This window comes from Achroia grisella, unplaced genomic scaffold, assembly GCF_030625045.1.
Source record: "Achroia grisella isolate CSIRO2021 unplaced genomic scaffold, CSIRO_AGI_Agris_v1 utg902, whole genome shotgun sequence".
Classification (NCBI taxonomy): domain Eukaryota; kingdom Metazoa; phylum Arthropoda; class Insecta; order Lepidoptera; family Pyralidae; genus Achroia; species Achroia grisella.
Window position 1 is genome coordinate 890,767 of NW_026713060.1, and position 25,709 is coordinate 916,475.

Consider the following 25,709-nt stretch of genomic DNA (forward strand, 5'->3'; position numbering starts at 1 on the left):
GAAACGACCCGAGTTTAATAGACGTAAACTTTGGGAACCACAGCTGTGTAATAAAGTCAATAGAGAGGAATCATCAAATTCAAATCTGTCAAGTTGTCAATGCTATCTAAAATCACATGACACCTTTTGAGAGCTGCTTTTACATTGACATGGTGAAATAAAGAAAGCACAATACTCCAATAGCTTTCGCGGGCGTACTACCGGTTCCGATAAGGCGGCGCGTGCGCAACTAGTTGCTACCATTACCTGATTAATTAATTATAATTCAATCAAATCTTATTTTTTAACAGACTTAAAAGGGTTTTTACTGTTTAAGAACTAAGAATAACAGAACATTTACGGTGAGACGATATCGATATAGTCATTAATAAATGTCACATAACAATGTTAATAGAAACGGAATCAGGCGAAAGATTGATTGGTGATAGAAATAATAAATTATAATTATTTCCTTGGTGGGACGGTCCGTAGTGGAAGCTTGAAATTTCAAAATAAACGAGGACTGAAGTAAACCGGATGGTCGTACTACTTACTTAAGCTAGTAAGCCTAAGTAGGTAGTGGTAAGTGATAAAAGATAATAAATTTAGTAAACGATATGGTATGAATGGTAAATGATAATAAGTTTAGGTTATTTTTAGACCTAAATTTATATTTATTAGTAAGTATTTTGGAGTTAAATCATAATTGACTTATATTAAAAAAGGAATTGGCCATAATGTCACGATCAATTTCATTTTTACATACATTAAGTCTCGTTATAGTGATTTTTGTATTTTAATGACTTTTCTATGCCCGCACAGCACTTAGACTAAATTGTTTTTGAAATCGTGACAATATTTCAAGGAGATGGTAACCACATAAAATTTATTCTATTAAACATTATTATAGATTGGCAACTGTAAGTAGTTAAAAATTTCAGAAATGAGCTTCAAGCCCGGCTAGCTCAGTCGGTAGAGCATGAGACTCTTAATCTCAGGGTCGTGGGTTCGAGCCCCACGTTGGGCGCAAGTTTTTGTTCCCCGAAAAATTTTATTGGCGCCTTTATTTTGTTATAATATAGTAAACATATTATATAAATACAAAATGTATACATATTAACGCACGCGAATGTATGACAACAATTATAAAAGAAATATTACATCTTAAACAAAAAATCTAAGTAATGTTTATATAGACGAAAATGTCACTGAACCATCATGTGATATTTTCGTGAGTCACTTACTAAACGGATTTAGTTTAAAGACGAGGAAAATACGGCAACTGAGAATCTTGTTTCTTATTTTATCTCGATTTCACGTGTTAAAGATTTATCTTTAACTATAAGTACATTTGGTATAGTAGATAAACATATGTGAACAAATTGGTCTAAAAGAGTATTTGTGTTTATTTTATGTAACTGAAAACAAAGGCGAAAAATCGACGGCCTACCTATGTATAATATGTCGTATATATACATTACATATATGAACAGCACAACAGACATCACAGTATCATGTGTCACTCGTGTTACCACTCATGCGTTGTCATTCCAGATGATTAAGATATCATCTCTTATCCAGATTAAGATATAATTTCATTGCCTAAAACTCCTACAACCGAAATAAATCAAGCATTACATAGCAAACTACTTGGTGCCTATAATAAACTAGCAGATCCGGCAACGAGTTACCCGGCTAAGGCTTTCAATAAAATAAAATTGATGAGATGTAAGCTATCCTATCTTTCAAGTTGGATCAAATTGCACACAATGTGCGAATCAAATTTGCAATCGGTTTAGTAGTTTAGGAGTCCATCGCGGACAAACAACGTGAAACATATTTTTTTTATATATATAAAGATAATGATAATAATAATCTGAGGACAATTCACACAGCGCCATCTAGACCCAAGTTAAGCTAACTAAAGCTTGTGGTATGGGTACTAGACAACATACAAATACATAGATATTTTTTTTTCATTATGACTTGGTTTAAGGATTTGGATTGGTTATGACTATTCAAAAGTGCTTAAATTAAGTTTATTTGAATAAATGATTTTCTATTCTATTCTATTCTATTCTATTCATAAATACATACATATTACACATAGAAAACACCCAGACTGATACAAATAATCATACTCATGAATACAAATGTTTGGGCCGTGCGAGGAATCGAACCCGCGAGTATGCTAAACCAGTAGACCACCGAAGCTGTCAAAGATGAGACTGAGGTACCCACGCTGACAACTTTTTAGTCTACTTTTAGCATTAACGGGAAATAGCTTACGGTTTAAGGATGTTGAATAAAAAATTGACGAAGCTGATTTACAACGTTAACATCTATCAACCATCCATCCAGGTTACAAATCAGGAGAGGTCCAGGCTAAGCTGTCATGATCAGATAGATACTGTCTTATCTGATGGAGGAGTCTGGAATGCCTGGAATTGGCGTGCATGCATGAGAAGAGTTATAAATCAGAATGAAGCAACAATTGCGTGTGGTAGCAAGAGATGCCAATAGTACTCGGTTTCTCTCTGTATAAATATTTTTTATCTATAGTAACCTACATTATTAACAAGTATAAAAGATTTTTTTCAAATAGGGATCCATACTACAATTGGACCATAGTGAATATGGGATGGGTCGTTAGTTTTTTTTACCATAGTATGGAATTTATGTTTTATATTACCTATTCGGTCTGTAGCATCCGATTATAAGTAGGAAGGCTAAAAATAACTAATAAAACCCAAATCTGTCATTATAACAAAGTGGTTGAACGACATTATTATTGGGAATACAACATTACAGAATGTCCATTACTTGTATTTCTACATAGGTACTTATATCCTATGGACAATATAGTAATAATATAATATGAAAGAAATTTGACATAGTTCGTAGTATTTTGGATAGAGAAGTATATATATTACTTTTTACAGTACAGACAATTATGGTTTTAAAGTACTTTTATTTTTAGTTAGTCTTTGTATAACATATTCATTATTTTTTGTTTTATATATATCTGTTTCATTATCAACGGCAATAATTTAATTACTTAGCTGCACATGCTTTTTAAATATAAAACATAAAAAGTTACACAAAATGAAACGAATATTAAAGAAAGGGAGCGTAATTTCTCAAATTAATGATTTCCATAGTAAATTGCTCCAGTTTTACGCGAAAATAAACTTTCTCACGTGCAGATTGCGAGCATACCGAAACATGTGATTTTTAAACATGACAAACCGCCGTCCGCGTTTTCAAGGAAAGTGCAATTAGAGTTTAATGATTTAATGATTACGACCCGATTTCGTTTCCAAAATTAATGATGACATATCATAGTCATATCTTCAAATGAATCGATAACAAATCAAACGCTGACATATACTTTCCTTTTAAAGCATCATTAATTAATATTAGTTTTTTATTGCGTTCTAAATTAACTTTATTTGATCGTGCGTGCTTATATTAACTTTATTTGAATAGAAATTATCTCTATTTCTATGGATCAACATAAAAATAAAATAATCCGAGAACCCCAAACTGGGAAATATAACATTTTGTGAATATTTTTAATACAGTTTAATTAATGCATGCATTTTTTGCAATGCATGAATTTGCATGCCAGTTTCTGGTGAAAAGTCTGATACATAAATTATAATTTTTTAAAATCCTGTAAACCACTTTTCAGACAAAATAAAGATTATTAATATTATAAACGCGAAAGTTAGTGAGTATGGATGAATATTTGGTACTCTTTCACGCAAAAACTACTGAACGGATTTTAACGAAACTTTACGGTAATATAGCTTATACATTAGAATAACATATATGTTATAATTTAAAAGGATATTATGTAATTTGGGCGAAATATAATGATAAATGTAAAGTAAGTGTGATGCAGACAAAGTTGAGCGAGTCAGTTAGTTTATTAATAAAATAATAGATGTCATTGTATTGAATTATGTATCAAATTGTATTAGGTTATAGATGCTATATAATAAAGATGACACAAAGGTTACATATTTATATCATACAACAGTCGCACAGACATTCGCCGCAGGACGTCTTAATCGGATGATCCAATACTGTTCTAATATTGTGTAAAACGCATTAACTCACTTTTACATAATGTCGTAATCCCTGCCTTTTGTTATTCAATCTTATAAATGGCTGGTTATATTTTATTCCAAAGTGTCTTTACTGTTGGACAACGTTGGGTAATGTTTTTGTTGTAAATTACTTGACGGGGAAATGCTAAGTATGCAGAAACGAATCTTCAGCGAATGAATCCTCACAGCCTAGAACCTAAGTGGTCACGTATATTGCGGTCTTAGATGAGTTTCCTTTCGCAAATACTTAAATTCGACTGAATTACCTACCACTATTTTCCCTAGAGCATGGGGTTTTTCAAAAAGAGAACAATAGGGTTTCAGGTATTCCTGGTGTTACAGGCGTCCATAGGCTATCAGTAGAGCAGTGTGCTTGTTGATGGAATTAACAAATGGGTTAAAAAAATGATTAATTTTACGTGATTTCATTTCCTCACTACTTTAATTAAAGATGTTTTTTTTAATTATCAATATTACTACTCAAACCTTTATGAAACAAACGTATAACATCTATTTTAGCAATTGTACTGCTTTGTACTTTTGTTACAAAAATGCTCTTCATTTAAAAAAAAACAACAAAATCCCCGAATGTATAAATGAATGTAAGAAGAATGGTTATAGTTTTTATAAATAAATTACATGTCATGTCTCGTATTGTCATTAAATAATTAATCATTCAAAATACATGCTGCAATCAGTGTATCGATTTGCAATATTTAACCACGATTAATCAGTTTGTATACAGATGTCGCTTGGCAACCATCGATTAATGAATTACCTTATAATTTCCCCAACGAACGTTTCGTTTCACGCAAACTTGACCTGTGGATGAGCGCAGGCGAGTCGTTACGTTACGCGTGCCTACATGACCTTTATTTTTTGCTTTGGCGTCGGTTGCCTGGATTTAATTAACATTCCTCGCCCAACGGCGCCAACGGAACGTTTTCCTACGTAACAAAACGAGATATTTAAAATATTTATATACATGTCTAGTGATTTGAGCGCAATTAAAAATCTCATGTACGAAATATAAACATGTTGGACAAGGAAAGTTTACTTTCGAATTATTTGAACAAAATAATGAAAGGAATCACTAAAGAGTTTCAAATCAACGTTCCATTAATGAAATTTGTGATTCAGCCATAAGATTTCCGCGTTATACTGACAAGTTAAGACACAATAGACTATTTTAAAATTAGGATTTAAAACGTTGGTGATGTATTTTATTTCAGAACGTAATTTCAAAATTCAAAATTTTGTTCTCTATATTTTAATATATGGCATACAGCTGCTAATCAATAGAGCATAATATTTTAATATAGTCATAATGTTATGAATACATTAAAACCATAATGTTCAAGTCACTCGTATTTTTCATCACATCACCATACTTTAAAACCGTGAAGTTTTACGTAAAAAGCAATAACGTTTACGGTAGTAAACACGCGAGTCGTACATACTCGGGTCTTGCAAAATCAGAGACGAGATATTATATGCGGTTGTATAAGGAAATCGCGTGAGATTAGCTTTTGTATTTGATATTGGTACTAGTGCTGTCGTATTATGCCATAAAATTGAAATGACAAATGGCAAGCTGCCCACTTGCAAGAAAATAATAAATGTCGTCTATATGCAGACATGAAAAATGCCGAAAATCACAGAAGCCATTAAAAAATCTCTAATTTTTATGTTTAAATTGTGCAATTTTATCTTTATCTAATTTTACTTTATATGTATACTGTACTAAGTTGCAACACCGATTTGGATAGTCTGTTATGGTGTTGTAATATTGAAATAAACTAAATTGAAAAACTTACCCTAATCCAGATATTTATATGTATGCAAGTAGCATACATATAAATATCTGGATTAGGGTAAGCTACAGAATTAATTTATATGAGATATAGGTATTCTCAAACAGACGATGTTCGGAATTTGTACCATTTTTCAAAATTATGAAAGATATCAGTACATTATTTTTATTAAGAATAAGAAGTTTGGATTATTACTCTATGTTAAAGAGATCTGTAGTACTGTAACTAGGATAGATATATTGTACTAACCTTTTTTTAGACTTACCGGTATAATACTTTATTATGTAATTATTAATTCCAGTCAGATATTAACGAAATATTTCAAATGTGTGCGAAAATGAATAAACTATACAGATAAATAAAATTGAAGTGTCTATTTGTAATTTCAAATTAACAGTTTTTTAATAAATGCATACGAAAGTATATACGGTTCTTACATCAAAATAATTATATTCTTGTTGTTGTATCGCCGAGTTCTTGCTAAACCCAAAAATGGCTGGACCAATTTTGACCGGTCTCATTTGCAGATAGCTAATGTTAAGGAATAACTTAGGCTAGTTTTATTTTACAAATTTTATTTATTTCAATATAAAAAAAAAGTTTTCACGCAGACGAAGTCGCGGGTAATAGCTAGCCATTAAAATATATTATATAAATAAATAATTTAGCATATTAAGTTGATATGTAAGACACCATTTAAGAGGAACGTAAGTACTTACAGGGGTTATGCTCTAATGTCGTTGGTTTTTTTTGTTCGAAGTCAAGAACGCCTGCCACCACTTTTTATCAAGAGGGCCCTCTATTTACAATTCCTTAAGTAATATAAAAAATATAGAACAGGGTTTTGGTTTTATCAGGCGGCGGAGAACTGTACAAGTGTTGTATAGTGGCTTTGTTGACTCTTGTACCTACTATACATTGGTTCAGATCGGAGACAGAGATAAGTAGCTTGACTTTTATTTATTTATCAACTTTAATATACTCAATACAAAAAGTAAAAGTAATTAGGCAGACTTAACATCTTCCGATGTTTTCTTTTGATATTTTATTAGTGCAATTACCTCACTTTAATATACTTAATACAAAAGGTAAAAGTTATTAGGCGGACTTGACATCTTACGATTTTTTCTTTTGATATTTCATTAGTGCAATTACCTAACTTTAATGTACTCAATACAAAACATAAAAGTACCTTATGCAGACTTAAGATTTTCCGATGTTTTCTTTTGATTTTTAATTTCTAATATACTCAATAAAAAGGTAAAAGTACATCTTAAGTAACATCTTCCAATGTTTTCCTTTGATATTTGATTAGTTGAATTCCCTCATTTTAATATACTCAACACAAAAGGTAAAGTATCTACATTAGGCGGACTTAACATCTTCCCATGTTTTCTACCAGATAACTTTGAGTAGTGTGATTTAAAACTTGTTATGCGAATCATACTGAAAGGATGTAGAATCAAATTGTAATTTTTTTAACTGTCGGCAACGTGCACGCGACGTCTCTGATGTTACGGTAATCCGTTATCAGATAGGCGCATGTGTTTGCCATTATTGTGGTATCTTGAATATTGTAGATTCAAACTCAAAAGTAAGTAAAATATATAAAAAAACAGAAATGTAAATTTTATATATACCTATCCGCATAAAAACTTTCGATAATATCATAAAAGAAGGCAAATATTTACCAAGATATCAGGATATGATATCAAATTTATCATGATTGACTATATAAAATAAAAAAAAAACTAAAAGCAGTCAAATAATTTTAGATAGATTAATATATAGAACAATATACAAACATACATTACACTAAAATTAATTTAATTGTAATTAATTTTGTAAACATAAGTATATAGTTTATATAACCACAAAAATACTATATATTTTCCGTGACACCTATGGTTAAGATTTCGCACTATTACCTGAACAATGAGAATGAATAAATGTCAAGACTTTAGAATTTAAATTACAAAGATTTAAGCAACATATAACAGCATAATGGATGTTTAGTTTCTAAGCGGAGTTATAGTTTAGTTAGAACTTTAGAAGACGAGTCTTACCAAAGAGCTCGGACACAAATAAAGACAGGTATAAAGGCATTTGAAAGACAGGTTGTCTCTGTCAAGCAGTACATTAATCTTGTAGTTTCTCTGGTCTTATTACTCTGAATTTACCTTTATTCGTCTTGGAAATGTAGTGATCATGCCCTTAATAGGGCTTGTATGTAGGTTGTGGTATTATTTTTATTTTCACATATCTTATTTGCCACTGGCATTTTAGTTTTCATTGCTTTATTATTAGCCACCGATCTGGAATGGTCTGGAATGGTCTGGAAATTCTTGTAGGGACTGCTCTGATGACTAGGGCTGATTTATTTTGTTACTCAAGAAATGTATATATATTCTTTCTAATATTGCAAACGTTAAAGTGTGGATGGATAGATGGATGTTGGTTACTCTTTCACGCAAAAACTACTGAATGGATTTTAATGAAACTTTACTATACTACAATATAGCTTATACATCAGAATAATAATATAACATAACCTACAAATGTCACCCGGATAAAACCATGGGCACAGCTAGTATACAAATATTTTAAAGTTGTACAACATTTTTGAAACATCTAGAGGCATATTTCTAAATGATGAAACTCCTTATGTAAATCGAATGCTAAACAAGATAACGGGGGTCGTCATCTTGTTTACAGGTACATCTTTTGCAGTAATGGTAACCGTCGTCAATATATATATAAACAGCACCACAACCATCACGTTATCATGTGACACCTGTGATACTACTCATGCGTTTTATTTCAGAGGACAAAAATGTCATGCCTCTTATCTAGTAATTTTAAAGTAAATTTTATAACTTAAATACAAGTTAGTCATACCTGCATAATGTGAGATAATTTTTAAACTGATTCAGTGTTAAGATGGAAACGGGACACCTCCTCCTATTACGTTCCCAAATTTCCTTATATAAAGTTGTTTTGGTATCTATTCTTTATAGTTTGGTCACAAATTAAAGAAACGATATTGGTCGAAGGTTAGGTTATATTAATAACTATAATACTTAATTAATTATAGATCGTTGGATGCATAGACAAAATTATATTATTATGGTAATATTATGTAGCTTTGTAAAAAAATTATGTAAGTTTGTTGACAGTTAAACGGCTGACCAGATTTGTATAAAATTATAAATACTAAAAAATCATGTTCTAGATTGACACATAGGATATTTTTTATGCGAATTCACGCGCTCAAACCCGAGGGCTGCAGCTAGTTATTTCGTAATTTAATCCGCTCAAATATTTCTTCAACAATTTTGAAATGTTGTGGTATTTAGTCCAAGTCCACCAACCCAGATACAATCCATTAAAATTCAGAATAATATGAAAGTGTCAATGTATTACTTCGATTCTTATTGTTCCGTGGCTAATAAGTGCCGTTAATATAAAATTTTCTCTTCGCTCCGCCAACGAGGTTAATGAATTACAAATAATGCAAATAGTCATAACGTTTGTGACAAAGTAAAAAATGGACATTTTAATAGTCGATGCATTCGTAGAATTTGCCTTGGGATGTGGGTCAATTAGGCATTTGATTAATTCATTTCGAGTACCCAGAGGGCACAATAAAGCCCTATTGATATCCGTTTCTCAATAGATTACATATAAAGAAATTCCGCCTACTAATAATTTTACCGCTAAACCAATGAATTTATTTTCTTTCGGAAGGCCTGACAAATAAATGCTTGAGAGTTTTGAGTATTGTTTAGCTCTTCCTTTTTACTAATTTTCCATAAGTTTGTGGTATACATTTGACGCCTTTGACGTATATTTTGGTTACATTTATACGTAGATTTTGGTCAATGACAATCTCGTGGATTTAGTTACAGGTAGAAGTTAGTATTTCTTATAAACCAACAATAACCTTGGTACTGAAAACTTATTACAGAAAAGAGGTCAAATATGTCTATTGTTAGACATGGATTCTGCATTGTAATTTTTATTTACAATTAATAAAATTTATTATACCACACAAGGCAATGTTTACGATTGTGCATTATTGTAATCTCACAGAGTACATTTAAGATTTTCCATTGAGACAGGCGTGGGATTGAAGGCTATTTTGCCGCGTAAAAATGATAAATTAACTTGTCGCAAATAATTGCAATTAGCTTTTAAATTGACATCTTAAATGAAGTTGTAAATTGGAGTTATGCATTCATTTAAACATTCACAAGATTTTAGACTTCAATTACTTTTAGAAGGTGATTTAACATTAAAATCTGTTACTTCTATGTCTACTTGTGATTTAGGTATTATGTTTGCTTTCATTTTTAGTTTATCATCGTTGGTAGTTTGTTCAGGCTATGTATAGAGCCCGTTTGGAAAAAATATTAAATGTTTACGTGTTTCTTATAGAAACACGTAAACATTTAATATTTTTTCCATGTTTAATATTTTTTCCATTTTTTATAATGACAACAAGTATATCGTTCTAACAATCCATTACCATCCTAATACTGTGTACGAATCATTAGAAGCATAGCCTACTATTACTGTGGTAAATGTAAGGGTTTTTTCTCTAAAGACATCCTTTGGGTGAAAAAGGGTCTAGCAAATTCTAAAAAATATATATAATAATTTCTATTGATGCTACATAACTTTCCCCAAGAAATATGTGAAATTTTTACAGTATAAAGACAAACGCCAGAAGTTCTCAAAAATGTCAAAAATGAGTATCCAACAACTACAACCGTCCATCATGTGGGCTATCAACTCATTTGTAATTTGGTAGTACAAAATTACGACAGAATATTATATTGGACACTACGATTTACTGAAGAATTTGCAACATTGTTGCTTCCAGCTGTTTCAATCGTTTCATTTTGCATATTTCTTCAATATTCGTTCATTAACATACATATTTATGTATTGCACGGTTGTACGCTCACACACTGACATACTAATAATAAATAATGTAACTAGGCATTAGGAATGCATGACCACCAAAAAAAGAATCGTCCCATTTTTTATAATCGTATACTGTATATAAAAGGGATATTTACTATGATAATATTATCTATAAACTCCCTATTTTACCGATCCCATATCGGGAGCTTATAATAATATTTGAATGGCAAATATTCTTTAATAATGTCTACAGAAGCCACAATAATCGTCTAAGGTTACATTCACACTTGCATCAAGTATAAAAAATATTTTCTTTCCATATTTGGAAGGCTAAGTAATCTCTGCGTCTTGTAATTCGGTTGTGATATGGTAGTTAACCAAATCACAATTTAAATACAATTTGACAAGTAAGCTGCTTTGTAAAGATAAAGATGTACAGTAATCTTCGGAAAAATATCCAATTTTATATTAAATATAATTTAAAAAATATAGTTTGATCTACATGAATGTCTTTCCCAAACGAGTTGAATTAGTGGTTTCTCAGTTCTCTTCTTCAATCAATAATTACTATAATATATTATTAGAAATTATTACATACTATGATCATGTTTAAATAAGTTAATAATAACTAATTATTTAGCAATTCGTTGTTAATTACTCCCATTATTGCATGGCGATTATTATTATTGCTTGTTTTAATTTATTTGTTCATCTCATAATAATGATTATTTGCTAATTACCTCTACTTCTATTTTAGTATGTATTATTATTACATCCGTGATTTATAGAAATAAGGCCACTGCAGTATATATGTATGTATAGTCTTTGCTCTAATTTATTTATGACATTTTGTAGTGGATGATTATAACGTACTCTGTGCATTTACATAGTCTATATTGTAAAAATGGCGGGACTGATCCCGCCATTCTAACAATACAGACTACGAATTAAATGTATTATGTAGCGCGAAATAGCTTTTCATTTAATATTTAAATACGGTACAATATTAATGTACAGTTGTACACGTACTAACGTTAAAATCATGATAATATCCCATAATATGAACAAATATCAGATCAGACATTTCCTTGCTTGCACGCGTCGGTTACGCCGGCTTGCGCCGTCTACGTCCGGCGTGTGTCAACATCTCGCCATACATTACTTGTAGTGTGTAACCAACCGTGCTGTTTATTTAAGGACAACATACACAATTTAAATTGGAAATTTTAAAGGATTTAAAATGCACTAACGGCACCAGCGTAGCTTATTGTAGACTAGATAATTATTTTTTATATTAATGGAATGGCAAACAACTTTACGACCCGCTTGATGGTAAGTGGTCACCGTTAGTTATATATAAGATAGCACCACAGACTTCACATCATATAACGACCATGGTACCACTTATGCGTTGCTATTCCGGAGTACTAAGATGTAATATTTCTGTATCTAGTATAATTAATGATATTATGTTTTCATTCATTCATCACATTATCATTGTATAGTTATAGTTTCGTATAACATTTATATCAAGTATCTAAAGCCCTAAATAAAGGCTTTAAAAAAAGTATCTAACAAAATTATGCTTAAAGTATGAGAGATATTCTATTTTTTTGTATTTATTCTAATCTCCATAACAAACTCAATTTTGTACCATACTAAGGCAATTAAGAGTCTTGAATAAACCAATTGTGTTTGTTCGTTCATTAAACCAAGCATAATATTTTCCTAGTTTGCAATTCAAGAAGTAAAAAAGTGCTTAACTTTACATTTCCTATGTTGATCGATAAGAATTACTTTTAAGAGCAACTCTTAGATAACATGCTCTTGTATTGTTATTGAGTTTATATATATGTCTCAAATATCAGATAACTCCCTCAGATAATTCTTTTAGTGTAGAAAAATATGTAGATAACACAAATGTATATATATTTCACGCAACTGGTACAGCATATACAAGCACTTTTAAGTACTTACAAGTGCATGCTTGACAAATCACACTTATGCGGGTCCTTTTAGAGCGATAGCAAGACATATCCGAGGTATTTTTAATAGCTTGGTAACATTATAGGGGCCAGTAAATTACCTGCAACGGAATAACTGATACTTAGTACCTACACAGGCAATAGTACAATTCGTTGTTTTGTTTTACTGTCAGCCCCATGCAGTAAATACAGACTTGGATGGGCACAGTGCATTGAACGGAGAGAACGTTGCACTCAATAATTATTATTTACATATTAATATGACATGAGTGTATGATAACGTAATGCAAGAATATTATATGTGTGTATATATCTAGATTATTACAGAAGGTCTACAAACGCTGTTTCATGCAGATCATAACGGAATTAGTTTTGAATAATATAATGACCTGACAAATAAAACGTACCGTCTAATTATTACACTTTCGTGAAATTACATTCGTAATACCGAAGTAATAAAAAAATATACAAAGCTACTGATTAAGGTAAAACGGCACTTTTAAACACCCAGATCTTTAACGTAATGAGTAGCCAACAGATATCAATAAATGGCACTACTTACCCGAAGAAACGGGGATTTCTGTGACCACTTGTTACACGCTAATATTTATTCAAGTAATTATACTTCTCACGTATTCGTTTGAACGTGTCTCAGGAATTTCTAGAAACTAATCTTATCTCGCCAGGGAAAGTGCAATGATAGTAAAACTCAACTGGTGTACTGTACATGTTTGCTACATTGTCCTATCACAGATAGTGTCACGAACGCTACAAGAGAACTAGACTCACAATATAATGAGCTCACGTGAGGTCACACATCTGATGAAAGTGTTGATAGAGCCACGGCTAACAAGCCATGAAACAACGGACAATTGCAAACAAATAACAATACATTTAATTAACTACACTTAAGAAAAATAAATACTAGAGATGCGGACGATAATCATCTTATTAATGAGAACGAGCGACAACTAGAAAAGAGATTTTTAATTATATTTGTCAAAAAATAATAACCTCGTGCAAATTGTGACGTAATAGTAGTAAATGAAATAAAAATAAGCATTTATGTAATGCTTATTTTTATACACATTATGTGCTTATGATACTATTTTTTAAATTGTAATGCTATAATACTGGTGCTCTAATGAATATAAAACTTATAAAATTAAATTTATAATTTTGTGTGCATACGAACTACAAAAATACCCAAAAACAAAAATTAAGATATTACATATGTAAAATCTTAAGATACGATAGTAGAAAACCACGTTTGACATGAAGCTTACGAGATTCTGCGAATTTTAGACGTAATATATGGCAAATCTCATTTAAGACTGATGTAACAGCTCTATCCACGATCGCAAGAAAAATAATCGTGCATTTGCTCACGCTCGGCACAAGGACGATCACGCGACGTCGCTACTCTATTATTACTGTACTGAAAAGCTTATTAAAATAATGGTCAGATAGCAATGGAATTAGAGATTACAATGAAGCATGCCAACATTCCTGTTCGCGGAGGCAGGTGCGAGAGCATTCCTGCTGAACGCGGGAGTGGATCATTTATGGGAATTGTTCTCGCATGTGTAATGGCAAAGTAATAATATAACGTCGGTTATAGTTAGAACTGATATTAAGTTACATACATTTGAGATATTATCATTATTATTAATTCGTCTTACTTCTATAATAGGTAATGCCCCAATATAAAAGAAAATAAAAATGAATAAATCGTATGACGTTTTCAATCAAACAAAGTTGAAAGTACATATTATGTTGTAACTGAGTTCACAATCCATTTCGTTTTATTTCTGTTTTTAATAAGTGTAAGTTAAAAGTTGTAATTAAAAAGATAATTTACAGAAAAAAGCCAACGTTTTACTTGGCTTACATTTTAATTACAATATTCGGAATGCTAATATAACTATAATACTGTTTTATCCCAAAAATAAAGTCGGAGGTAGATATTTTATTAAGACTAACGTTTGCTTCATAACTTATACTGGAATCTTTAGAGATTTGGAATTTGGACTAAAACATTGATCTTTTCAGTATTACGTTGTGAAATAATTTTATCACATTATTTGATAAGATAGCCGGCTATCAATAAATCAATGTCTGCGCATATTATTTTGCTATAGGCCCCTTTTCACGGGGGCAACACAGAGGCAAGCTTAACCGCAACATAGCGATATCTGCTGGCGGTAAACTATTTGTATCAGATTACTTTAGAATAAAAGGAGCGTAAATATACACCCCGATAAACAAGCGGCACGAAATTGAGATAGCTGCGACGAATGTTTTAAACCAATTCAATTTAGGTTAGCAGTTGTCATCTTTTGTGAATATTCTATTCATAATAACAACTAGTAACAATAAACAACTTTCACAGCTCTATTTATCCCCAAACTAAGCAGAGCTCGTGCTATGGGACAACTGATAGACATACTGAAATACTTATTTTAGCAAATGTATATTAGTACAAACGGACTCGGTCATAAATACAATTCGAATGTGAGGATGTCAATACTGCGATCATCTAAATTGAAATATAACAATACTGTCTCTATATCATCTCTATATCACCCTCGTTATATAGATTTCAGAATAAAACAACGGCTTTGAACTCTATGGGAAAAATTTCTTAAATTAGATAATACAATCCAAAACATAATTTACTCACTAAAGAAACCGCTCAATAATCGTCTAATTGCATAATACTAAAGAGCTAATTAAGAAATTGCAGAAAGAAAAAAAAACAATGAAACCAACGTACCGCGCCCCATTATTAATGTTTGAAACAAAACGAATAATAAATTGTCTGCGAACGATTACAACACAGATAAATATCCATTACGGCTAAACAGTTTTCTAAAAGTGTTAATCATTAAGAACGTGACTTTCATCTAATATTTGTTTGGTAAAAGTTCATTAGCCGTTGCATAGAGAACAATGGATGTCGAGTTACATTCGTTGATACCTTGATTAGATATTGAACACCTACGCTGTCGACAGAGAAAGCGATCAGATGATATAAGATAATCGAATCTCGGACCACTGTGTTACGTACTAGTAGATCATTTATCTCCATAGACATTATGCCTGATTGTATTGTAACGGGGAGAATTTATCACGATGGCTCCTAACTTGTGAAACCTGATTACGGTGTGGTAATACTAATTAATATTCGTGTTTTGAATATGTATGGAAATAAATCAGAGGCTGTTGGTATTTCTTCAAGATTGCGGAACTATGTAGAGAGTCTAGATTTAGTTACTTTTACAAATTTTGTTAAACGATATATTTCGTGTGACGTTAGTAAATCGTTCATTTTATGTAGAAATGTTCAAAACGCTGATCTTAAGAAGAGGGATTTTTAACAAAATAGTATTATGTTGAAAATATAAAACATTGAAACTTTAAAACGATGATTTCACATCGTAGACTAACTAAACACTGTGTTTAGAAAATAACATAATAAGAGGATATCTATATCAATTTACTAATCACTACGTCATGATAAATGCATCAATGAATTCTGCAAATTAGAGTTTGCAGAATTCATTGATGTTACATTAGACGTTGCATGTAATTCAACTATTAAATCGACTTACGTTAGATGCAAATAGTACGGTCGTGAAAGTGCAGACAATACAGTTCAGATCATCACGTGTGATACTTAAAACACTTAAGAAAAAGCCTTGATATATGACAACATCGAGGATGATTCTCGCAACACCGTTCTGGAGCACAAACACAACACGCAACAATAATAACTGTTGGCCAATCAACTCGATGAGGACACCCAAGTCATTAATCAAACGCTTATTGTAAATCTTTTCGTCGTTCAAGTGCATGACTTAATACCATCTAAAGATCATCATAAAGTATTTCATATTCAAAAGAGGTTTTAAATATATTTCAAGGTTGTTAATAATGAGGTTTTGAAGAGGATTATACCAAGATACAAGAGTGCAAAACAATTTACGTTAGGAATGCAAGTAATTATGAAACACCTTTACTAACAATCACAACACGTAAATATACAATGCTCACGTAATCAGTGATACAATAGTCTTTGTAAACAAAAATATCTATACATATTTTATTATAAGAACATATTACATTATTTCAATGTGTAATATTTATTACAGACATGTGGGCTATGTAATTAGGTAAGTAGGTGTCAAATGAGATTGAAATATGCGCAGTCGAATACTTTTGCATCAACGTTTACGAGGGTAACTGTGGTAAAAGTTGCAAGGCCAAAAGGCCAGCTTTATAAATGTAAATGAGGATTTATGGTTGCATATCCATATAGGTGGCGAAAAATATTTATAAATATTTAAGGTGTTGCAAAATAACATCAGTCCCAAATGGAGCCTTACAGAACCGCTGGCAGATGACATGCTACTTTCTCTCAAACGAACCCAACTCTCCAACCCGGACGCGCGGCTTTTTGCATTGTTTTTGTTAATGCGATATTATTATTATCGTTGTATGAGATTGAAAGTTAATGTACTATACTCGGTCGTGAAAAATCGAAAGCAAATTGGTCAGTTGTTTGGTTGTCTTAAGGTTATGTTATCTTACTGGTTACTTTCGCTTTTGCAAGTTCTTACGAGCCTATGCTATGTAACGCTATCATAACTGATAGTGTATATTAAATGTCACCCACAACGATCATCCGTGTAGGTACCTATGTTTTAAGTACTTTCATTGGCAAGATTTATGACGTTGACAATGTAAGGCCAACTTACCCTTTCGACATGTAGCTGTGGACCAGGACCGTCCACCTCCGTGTAGATGCACAAAGTCGATTTCCTCGACATTGAGTCGCTGGCGAGGCTGCTCGAACTCGAGCCTGACGAGAACTTCATCGTTGCGCCTCATTCAGATCCTGGGCGATACTAAAACCACTGATTCTCTCAGGTGACGTCCAACTGCACTTTCGTGTGATGTTCCCGGCACATCACACAAATGCTCCCCTTTACTCAAACCAATCTCGCTTTAGTTGTCCTTCCGGTAGATAAGCTTGCGTAAGTGACAGTACGTCGATGCGTGGTCAAGTCAGCAACGTACTTCCAAGGTTCTTTCCGATGTATACACAACCGGAATGTCTAATCTGGTTAGCCTGTAACAATAGAGATATATGAACAAGTGTTTAAATTCTCTCTATACTTATATTAAAGACAAAAAATAACGAAACCGTTTTTGTCATCGATTGCTTCATGAACTATAAAACCGTTCATTGTGCATGAAATGGAATGCAAATCAAATGTTTTATTTATTAAAACTTCAAATTTAACAGCGTTTTTTTTGGTAAGTAGAGCGAAGTAACTAGGGACAGTGCAATTGAATGAATAATTAATGTAATAGTGTAAACTTGTATTTACATTATCGCATTCAATATGGTGTTTATATATTTAATTTTTAATGTAAGTATTATATCAGTACCTAAATTAAGAAATCGATATATTGTTAAGCTTAAGTAGAATTTGAAACATATACATTATTTTTATGTTAATTCAGACACGAGTAATAAAAATTTGTAAACATCGAATAAAAAAGATACATAGGAGATAAATGTTAACACAAAATTGTTAATTTTAATTGTATTCTTATCTAAATTAACTTTAATCTTACAAAAGAATTATCGACGGGTAGCACAATTGAATAAAAATAAACGAAACTTGAGTATTTAAGTGATAATAACGATTATCCCAGACATCAGATAATTTTGCAATTTCAAGAGAATCAGATAAACTGAATTAAATTATTTCATTAGTATTACAAAACGTGATTTTTTGCATTGCATTGATCTACTTTTAATGCTGTAGCAACTGTACAAGGACAAAGTAATATAGATAAGAAACGATAATGTGATAAATGTATAACATCAATTATGGAAAGAGTGTAGGTATAATTATCACAGTTTAATGTCGTATGATCTACCATAGAATTTGCTACTTATAGTAGCAGTTTGTAGTATTATAGTATATAGTATACACTGTTTATAGTACCTTTGAAAGCAATAGTTTAACTAATACATAAATAGATAGTAAAGTAAAATTATGTCACTTTAAGATTAGCTACACCTATAACCTCGTATTGTACAAATTCAGAAGCTATGCTAGTAATTCTGTTATTGGATAAATCATTGCTACAAACAATAGCAGTTGCAGCCTGCTACTGAATTGAAACAATTGAAATGAGAAATCTGAATTTAAAGAAGTTTAGATTGAAACTCATTTATTTATACAAATGACTATAATCTCTTATCATAGACAAATATGATAAGAACTGGTTGGTGTTTATGGTTGAAACAACCAAAGTAAAAAAAAAAAGATTTCAATGTGACGAAAGTTGAAATCTTTATAAAATTTCAATTTGTCTTTGGTGTACCGTCTAAGGTTGTATTTATTAATCATCGACTTGTTGATTCACATTGTAAAAAAACAAGTACCAATGTCACTATTTTTGTTACGTATTCTATCGTATGGTTTAATTGCTGTATTGTAATAAAATATTAATTTGGAGACGAATATAAGAAAGTATATGTAATATAATCTATTAATATATAGTATAATCTATTATACCACACATACCATAGTGGTAAATTCCTGTGGTATTCACAACTGCGGGTGTGGATTTCATTTTCGTCCTATTGTTTACTACTCGTGCCCTGTCAGGGTATATAGCTGCGCACCATTGCATAATCATCAGTAAGAGAAATATGGCTGATAATAACAATATAATCAACTACATACCTATCTTTATCAATATTTACTCTTACAAGTGTCTTACACAATAACTATCATATCATCATATCAACTTTAGAGAATACTGGAGACTTGTCAGTCAAGAAATTGATTCTTATCAGACTGATGTTTTATGTCATTGGGGACATTTTTAAGATTCTTGCCAGATTATTGACTATTTGATATTAAACATGTTATCATTGTAATAAAGTTAGTTATTTATCCATTCTATAGTTGTCACTGATACGACGTCGTCATTTCTTTGGAATAATATTTTAAGTCTTCATTCCCAGTAATTTCTTTATTCTTTTTTGCACTTTGAAATACAGTAGTTAAATTATTTATATACAAAGTGAGCAATGGTGGACTTATCTCTAAAAGTCAATCTAACAGTGTGGCATATCTATTAGTGATTTGTCTGTAATAAATCTGCCTTTCAAACCCGAATATATAAAACAAACCTTCTAGTGGCAAAATGAGGTGGAAATATCCTTAAACAGGTACTTATTGATCTGATGGTTTTAAACCATGACACATAAAATTTAAAATAAAACTTAAATTTATCCTTATTCATTCAGTTATAATGAATGTTGCTAGTGAAAATATTTTTAGCTATACAAAGCGCAAACTTGATAATACAGAACATCACACAGTTCTGGTCGATATACTTTTCGACTTGCATATAGATTAAAAAATTAGCCAGCCAGTTTATATTTATGATGCCGATGTAATACATTTCACACGTGTACGTAGGCGCACGACGGCTGTGTTCAATGGCCGAGTTTACCGTAAATACATCTAAGATTTCAAGCAAACCGCCTTATGGTGACTAGGGTTGCCAGCCGTGCGAAAGTCCTCGACGAAGTATCTGATTTTATGCTCTTTTGCAGTATATAAGGTATACAATTGAGAGCTTGATTTGCATTCCAATTACATTAAAAAAATTTATCTTGACATATATGATTGCTTTTGCTTCAACATATCTGATGGCACGGTTGACTCCCTGCCAGCACCGGCTCACGTAGTAGCAACGGACCACTCTTGTTTTTGGCAACCCTGATCGTGACTCACCGTTTCCTTATGGGCTTGCAACTAATTCAAATGACTTCAGACACAATGCTATTGTTATAGGTGTGATTTCAATTTTACAAGCGACAGTACTAAGTTTGTGACGGTTTGATAACAACAGTTATGCAATATCGTGTGACCCGTGCGATGACCATGTTATACAATATGTGGTGACAAAAAGTTCATTGTTGTTGTATGATACTCATACAAATTTAATTCACTATCACTTGGTAAGTACTATGATTAGCTATATTTGATCACCTTGGTGCTTTACCTCATAGCCTTATACTCGTCTGTCACGTTATACTCATGAACGGGTGCTGCATGTATTTCCTCGTATGCTCTGACTAGAACTAATTTCTTTAGTTACATAAATAGCTATTACATTTATTTACTTTTTAGATTATATATTCAAACAGAATCCCAAAAATGTAATGCTCACTATTTATTTAAAATTGCAACACGCAAGTTTCTGTTCAATGTTGTTATGATGAGTCTGCTTTCCGAATGAGTCGAAGAATAAAAAAAAATATATCGCCATAATAAACTGCTTATATTAAGTTTACAGGAATATAAGAACTGTTTCTTAGTCCTTCGCTGAACAAAGGGAACGTTCACGGGAGGTTTTTATTATTATGATCCAACAAAGGCATTCACACCATGAGAAAACCACAAGGCTATGAATTTTCGTAACAACTACATTGATTAAACTACTCGTGTTTTGTTAAAGGACAGCAAATTAATATTAAAATATTATACGCTACATACTTCGTGTTTGTGGTTGTCTTTATAATATAGATATATTCACCTGAAGTAGTAATCTAGGTAATGAATAAACATAAAATATTTTAAATTACAAAGAAAAATCTCCTCCATAATTTTAAATTCTTATTAATTAATATACACCAAGCGTATTACGACAAAGTTAAATGAAGTTTAAATTAAGTAGGTATGTAGGTACAAAGAACAACACGCACGGCACTCTGCACGACCCGTTGCGACGAAACCGTGACGCTATTTGGATTCCAATAATAGCCGATGCAATTTAAAAGTACCAATTTGTCATAAATTTACATGTGAACGATGGTAAGAATGATGACCTCCATAAGTAATAGATTAGGGTGCCAATTACGGTAACAGACATATGATGATGTTGAGAGAGAAGTGTCAGAAAGTGTGTAGATTACAGAATTATGTTAACTCCATAATACGGAGTCATCTACGATACATGTCGAAACTACAGCAAAGAAAATAACGAGCGACAAAGACACTCTATTTTTCCAAATGTAACTTCTAATGACCTGTGGTATCAGTACAAAGTCCAAAAATGTAATTTACATAATTTATTAAATACTAATTAAAAATACCATGATAGCAATACTGTGATATCAATATCAGATAAAAATGTAAATTTTTATATATTTATCACTATAAATATATATAGAAATTCACTACATACCTAAATACAATAAAGAAGAAAACACAATTCGAAAGCAAGGTGATTAACATTTCGAGAATAAAAATATTTGAACACTAAACGAAAGTAATCAAAATTCCAATTGCCACAACACAAACTCAACAACACAAATCAAGAGCCACAATGGAAAAAGCCCGAACAATACTCACACTTATATTAGGTTGAATGGGTACTTCATCCAAGTTGATAATGCAGTTTTCTATCAGGAAAACCTATTCGGCACGCAAGTGCACATTGAATATGTTATTAGTGGTAATGAAGGCGCCACGACGCAGGAAATACAAGCTAGACGCCAATTGATCGACTATGGATGATTAATTATTTGCTTACATAAACAGGATATGGATTTTCCTCTCATAGCGTCTGTAATCTCAATTCAATGTAATATGATTTTGGATCATTAGACGCATATTTTGCAGTAAAGACATAAATCAATATATCTACAGATACACACATAGTACCGATATAGCTTCTTCATTATCGCAACAACCCATTATCATCCCTCATAGGGCATGGATTTCTCCTCATAAGAGGAGGATATAGTCTGTTCAAGATGAACAAGTACTTTGGTATAAAATTTATTATTATTTTATATTTTGCCTCTCTTGCACTGGTCTATTTGTATGCTATTATTTTAGTCGGTTCTTAAGATATTATTATAGGTATAAAATGAAGTGGTGACAAATTGTATATTAACTCTTCGTCACTACAAGGTCAGCCATAAATAAATATTAGGTATTGAACTAATAGATGGAAAGGATAATACGAATAAAGTAAAAGAATGTGTACTATTTACATACAGAAATGCCATAAGAAATTAGAGAGACGTGTGGTTGCCCTAAATACCAACCTATGTGCATTACCGTAAATAAGAACACAGTATGCAGACGAGAAGCTAACGCATTTCCTTTGGTCTCCACAGACCTACGCGTGACCGTCCAAGCATTGCGAAGAGCGCAATCGTGTGTAACAACACGCAAAAACAAATTAATGATATTTAAACATGCAACCCACGAAAGAGAACCAAAAGTACATAACGGTTTGTCTCCTGAGAATCGTAAATTGCCAATCAGAGTTGACCACAAGATTGCCCAAGTTATTATTGTAGTGATGTTAATAACAGGTATCGAAGAAGCAGAAGTGTTAAATTAAGATAATTACAATATCCATTTTAGTAAAGATTTAAGAATTTCAAATTCTTGACTACACGTTACGGTAAAACACGCTTTTAAATCAGTATGAAGTCATTTACTTAATCTGCGACCGTGGCGATAAACATTAGCGAGCTAGCGACTAAAAATAAAACCACGTCAGAGCTGATAAGCTAAGCAGGCCTTATTTATTGGCTTGTATGCAACTTAATTTCAAGTAAAACATAGGTAACATATCTATTATACTATTTTAATGGCTTTGTAATCTTTTTTCACACATATGTAGTAAACTATTTTCAAAAATGTATCCTGGATGATGAAAATAATAACATTTCAGTGTAGTTTGTGTAATGTATATCAATGTAAATATTGAAATAAATGTTCATCACATTAAAAGATTATCATTACTATTATTCTAATAATATTGTTAATTAAAATACATATTTGATAGTAATATCCAATGAATTTCTGTTTTAATCTTTATTACCATGCTGTCCAAGTGGCTTGGTAAAGAAAGAGTTTACTATTTCTTGTTATGTTATGTCGATACTTTGTACGACAATTTTAAATATGAAAAAAGGGGGAAAATTTTATCTTTGTCACCATATGGAGAAACCAATCATATTTTGATCATACTAATATTAAGATTATGAAATAGAATAGCCAATCACGTAACAAATTATTTAAGATTAAGAAGAAGACGTCAATTTTCTGGTTAGATTTAGTAATTTTTAAAGATCTGCGTGGCTGGTTATTTCTTGTAACTATCCAACAGAGCGTGACGTAGCGCCGTTCAGTCTACGTGATATTTTCTCGGTGCCCAAAGCTCGAGGTTCAACGACCAAGCCCGGAGGTCAGGTGCGAAATAAAAAAATCACCAACAATTTCCGCAATATCTAATTTTCGGTCGTAAACATTAATTGCGCTTATTATATTGACGGGCTTCGTTTGTGTACTTACGTCTGCAGAGTCTGGTAATTTCTTCCAGACTTTTATTACACGGAATGCTTTTAAATCGAAAAGATTAAAATAAGAAATAACACTGACTAAAATCGTATAAAGCTTGACGAGAAAAACCTGTTGTCCATGAGAGATCTCAGTTTGAATCGTTTCCATGACGAAATTTTGGATTCCGTTTTAAACGTTTAACTCCATATTCATAATCCGTTTACTGTTTTTGCTGTAAGTCATTAAGCGGACAAATTAAATTACACGTGAAGTTATGGATTTAGGTGCTATCATGATAAATCCATGAGTCACCTAATAACACCTAAGTACGTGCCATGGCCTTTTTTGTAGGGGCGTAAAATGCAGTTTATTAATAAACATTTCTCTAGATTAAAGGGAGGCATTCCAATCTGTTTTGGAATTTCACTCACAATAACTGTAGGTACTCCTACATAAACGTTGAAATGTAACCAAGGTTTACAAGTAGCCGCGCCTTCCTATCATTGAAAACATCTGGTACGTTATCATTATCAGATACAGCTATAAATTTACATTGCAAGTACATGAAACAATGTAATTTTCCGACAAAGAATAAATTAAAGCAGATACCTACTTTAGTTTTCTTTTTGAATGTGTGTCACTGATTTTACATCCGAATTATCTGAGGCAATCAATTTGTTTAGATGTAGGTAATAGGCACCTATCTCTGGGAGGGAGTGGATTGTTAGTAATAAAAACTTGTAGCTCCTTTACTAGCAACGTACTATATGCTCGATCTCCATGCGTTCTCCTCTGGAAATCATCACAGTTAACTCCCCATGAATTCACAACTGTGGAATAACAGACCTGATTTTATGTTCATAATGTCATATTTAACATTACTCACAATATTTGAAATGTATAAAATTTCTTATCATTTGAAGTTTCAATAAAAATCAAAGGAAATCTTATTTCCACAGGCTCTCACACATCTAGCAATGACTGCAATAATTGCAGTATTTTTTCTAACATGTACCTACATAACATTTCAGAAAAATTGTTGCAAAAATTAACAAAAAAATGACAAATAACTCAGTCATTGCGCGATCGAATCAGTACTATGAAGGCTCTTAAGCCACCAGTAGTCGTGACTGGCCTATTAACGTCAAGGTGGGCGAACGAGATCGAACGGACAATAAGTACGTATAAAATTTGACAACAGCATTTATACAGGACACACTCAAGGGCAGGTGAGCAAGTTCGGTTCATTTTCTATGATTTCGTGAGTATTGTGACCTAGGCATTTGACGGCTGCTCGGTGGTACGTGGTGACGTGAAATGGCAGCGGTGGTTGTGCATTCGTAATACTAATATGCCAAGTCAGGTGTGTAAATACTTTACAAAATGCAAAACCGTTTCCTCCACAGGTTTCCTCCTTGTATTTTATGAAATTATGTGTGTATTAATTACATGCCTAATTAAATCTATTCTGGTTACAAATAG

The 25,709-nt window shown here is 31.9% G+C and overlaps 1 protein-coding gene and 1 non-coding gene across 2 annotated transcripts in view; one reads left to right on the top strand and one right to left on the bottom strand.

Moving 5' to 3' along the window:
• The window catches only part of LOC131853454 (uncharacterized), a 55,748-nt gene that overhangs the window by 16,345 nt on the left and 13,694 nt on the right, over window positions 1–25,709 (bottom strand). The window contains exon 2 of the mRNA XM_059204348.1: window positions 17,583–17,956. Coding sequence (XP_059060331.1) covers window positions 17,583–17,702 — 120 coding nt within the window. The 5' untranslated portion in view covers window positions 17,703–17,956. The remainder of the gene's footprint in view (window positions 1–17,582; window positions 17,957–25,709) is intronic.
• On the top strand, window positions 934–1,006 carry Trnak-cuu (transfer RNA lysine (anticodon CUU)). Its single transcript has one exon. It is a non-coding gene; the product is annotated as a tRNA-Lys (tRNA).